We start from the raw sequence: 2843 nt of genomic DNA, 5'->3' as shown, positions 1-2843 counted from the left end.
GCCATCCGCCTGTGCGCTTTGACCTGTGCCGGCTCCCTTGCTGAGGCAGCATACGGACACCTTTCTCACTTATGCAACTTGAGTTCAAAGCTCTGCCTACAAACTGTGTGCATCCATTGCGCCGATGATTTCGCTTGGTTGATCTCAGACACGCAACCGCCTGGTGCTTGCCCTGCACAAGGCAATGGCAAAGTCGACATCTCATGAGCAGCTCTGCAAGCACTGCCAAGCCCTACCATCGCAGCATATTTGGCAACTTCTGGTCCCCAAATACGGCATATGCCTGAAAGTGTCTGCGTGCTAGAGCCTTTCATCCATTTCGCTGCCACCACTGGCACCCTTGCTGAACAAAGCAGTAATCGACCATTTACCCCAAGTCATCATTCATGTTCGCACACAACAGCTGCATCTACTGCTCTGCGGTCGTGATGGAGGCGGCGCCACTGGCGTCGCTGCTGCCGCCTGCTGGAGCAGTACCGCCACCACTCGCCACCTTGGTGCGCCCCCTCGCAGCTGCTAGGTCGGCAAAGTAGCGCGCTCCAAACTCGTACACGTTTTCTGGCTATTGTGAGTTGATGGGCGCGGTGTGCGCGTACGCACATTGCTTTGAGGGGATGTATGCGCCAAAGACGCGCAGGGGGTGCGCGACAAGTGCAGTCCTTGCAAGCAGCAATGCATGCAACACTCTGAACAACGAACTTGATACATGCAATGGTTTGATGTGCAGACCGCTGCATATATCATTGATGCTCCGCACAGCGCGCAATAGTGAAGCGCACCTGCGCTCTCAGCACTTCCCTCGCGAAGCCCTTGACGAGCTCTGGGAATCCCTCGGGGATCGTCAGAGCTTGCTGATACTTTGACGACATCGCGCGTTGTCCCACGATGGGTACCTTTGAGGGCGTTGACTCGTTTTGAAAGCCGCCTTGCTACAGTAAATGATCGAGCGCGTTCAACTTTAGACAGGTCTCGAGGCAATGAATCGTCAGCTCCATCAATTTCTTGGTCTTTCAGGGCAATCACATGCCACGCTGTCGCGCCTGCCCCACTGCCATGTGGATGCTGCAGTTTGTAACCCCAGCACTATTTGCTTGCTCATCAGAGAACACCGTTGGCTGCTTCATGGGTTTGGTATACTCCGATTTGCTGACCAGTATAGTGGGCCCAGTTACGCACCTGGAAATCATCTGGGAAGAAGCCTGTCGGTGCGCTATTGCAAGCCGCTCAATTTTTCCGCGCCGAGATGTACAGCGTATGGCACATGCAGCATGCCCTGAGTTTCTAGTTCACGAATGACAAGGGTCCAACAACCTATGTGCAAGCTTGAAAGTGAACCAGGGACCGCCCAGCTCACTAGCCAGCCAAACTGCTGGCGCCGCTGCAGTGCTGTCCATTCCTCAATACTTCGACGCCCCGTGACTGGCAGCTTGTCGCGATGTGAGTGCAGCAACTGGGGCTGAGACAAACGAAGTGACGGCTTCATCCATGCCGTGCGCGATAGTCGTCACCGGTCTACAAGAACATGGGCCCCGCACAGGCACCGCCCCCAGGCTTGCGCAAGCTACGCAGCGCGCTCTGAGTGACGCAGCCGCACGCCCTAACCACATCGGTGCCGTAGGATATGCAGTATGGCGGGGAGGAGCTGGGATGCAGCAGCTCCGAAGCAGTGCGACGCAGCGGGTGTCCTCAGGCCCCCTCCACTTCAGCCTGCTGGTGTGGCTGCCCTCTCGCAGGACGAGGAGCGCAGCGCACAACCACGCCGCCGCTAAGCGAGCGAGTGATCACGGGTGGCGGTACTGAAACTCGCTGGCTACTGAATGAAGGGATGCACACAACCATGCCAACTACTGCAGCTGCACCCGGTGATGCGAGGGCGCGCTGCACACACACTGCTTAGTAGTGCGTGGCTCTGGCTGGACCAGGCCTTGAGATTTGCCGCACACCCGGGACAGGTGGACGGGCGACACACCGATTACGCGGTGGAAAAGAAGCTTTAAGACTCACTTATAATCGTTCTGGTACAGCGCGCCCATCCTGACTCGCCCCTCGCGCTTTGGCCCTAGTGAGCAACCCCTTGATCGACAGCCTTCTGGGTTACACCTCAGGCCTAACGTCAAAAACAAATTTGCACGACGCTGGGTGTCACAGCACGCCGTACGGGCGTGCGCCGGGCAGCACAAGCCCTGACGGGGCGATGCTGCGCAAGGCGCCATTGGGCCGCGTCGGGCAGCGACTGGTGCCCTGTGACAGGGCCGGTCCTGAAGTCGCGCCGCCGGTGGGGAACGAGTGCGAGCAGGAGCCCTGGCTATCAGACTGGGCCGTGCTGCCCAGCATCCCAGACGGGACAGCGCCCGGCGCCCTGAACAGACCCTCCCCCGCCGCGAGCAGCGGCGCGGGCGGCGCCGGCGGCGCCTTGCCAGCTGCGGCGGCCCCAGAAGACGCCGGCGGCCGCGACGGCGGCGGCGGGCGGCAGCAGGACGCAGCGCCCAGGCAGGCGGTGTCGCGGCTGGAGCGCCTGCAGCTGTCCACGACCAACCTGGCTGGCTCACTCAGGTTTGAAACTGCAAATGGCTTGGACGCTCTGTCGCTGCGCTGCATTGACTTGGCGCTAGAACATGCGTGGGTGCGCATGGCCCGTGCGCGCCGGTGGAGTCGCGTGCAGCGGCGCCGGTTTGAAGTGGGGACACCTTGACCAAGTCAACACCTGCTGACATGTGCGCTCGCAGGGCGGTGCTGTCAGGAACCCGGACGACCCAGCGGCGCGCGAGCCGCATCTTCCGGCACCTGGCCAGCGGCGATGCTGCTGCCGCGGCGGCGGCCGCCCTCACCCCCGCCCCCCAGCC

General features: G+C 60.9%; 1 protein-coding gene across 1 annotated transcript; it reads right to left on the bottom strand.

Annotated features, from left to right (window-relative positions):
- Positions 1–409: 409 nt before the first annotated feature.
- MNEG_15048 (hypothetical protein) lies at positions 410–562 on the bottom strand (the record flags this gene model as incomplete). The annotated part of the gene is made up of 1 exon (XM_014036480.1): positions 410–562. A coding segment is annotated over one exon (153 nt), but the record flags the coding sequence as incomplete, so codon positions are not given.
- Positions 563–2843: the final 2281 nt, after the last annotated feature.

The sequence above is a fragment of the Monoraphidium neglectum genome (genome assembly GCF_000611645.1).
Source record: "Monoraphidium neglectum strain SAG 48.87 unplaced genomic scaffold scaffold04984, whole genome shotgun sequence".
In the NCBI taxonomy this organism is placed as follows: domain Eukaryota; kingdom Viridiplantae; phylum Chlorophyta; class Chlorophyceae; order Sphaeropleales; family Selenastraceae; genus Monoraphidium; species Monoraphidium neglectum.
The sequence above is the reverse complement of the archived record's forward strand: the minus strand, read 5'-3'. Positions and strand labels throughout refer to the sequence as shown.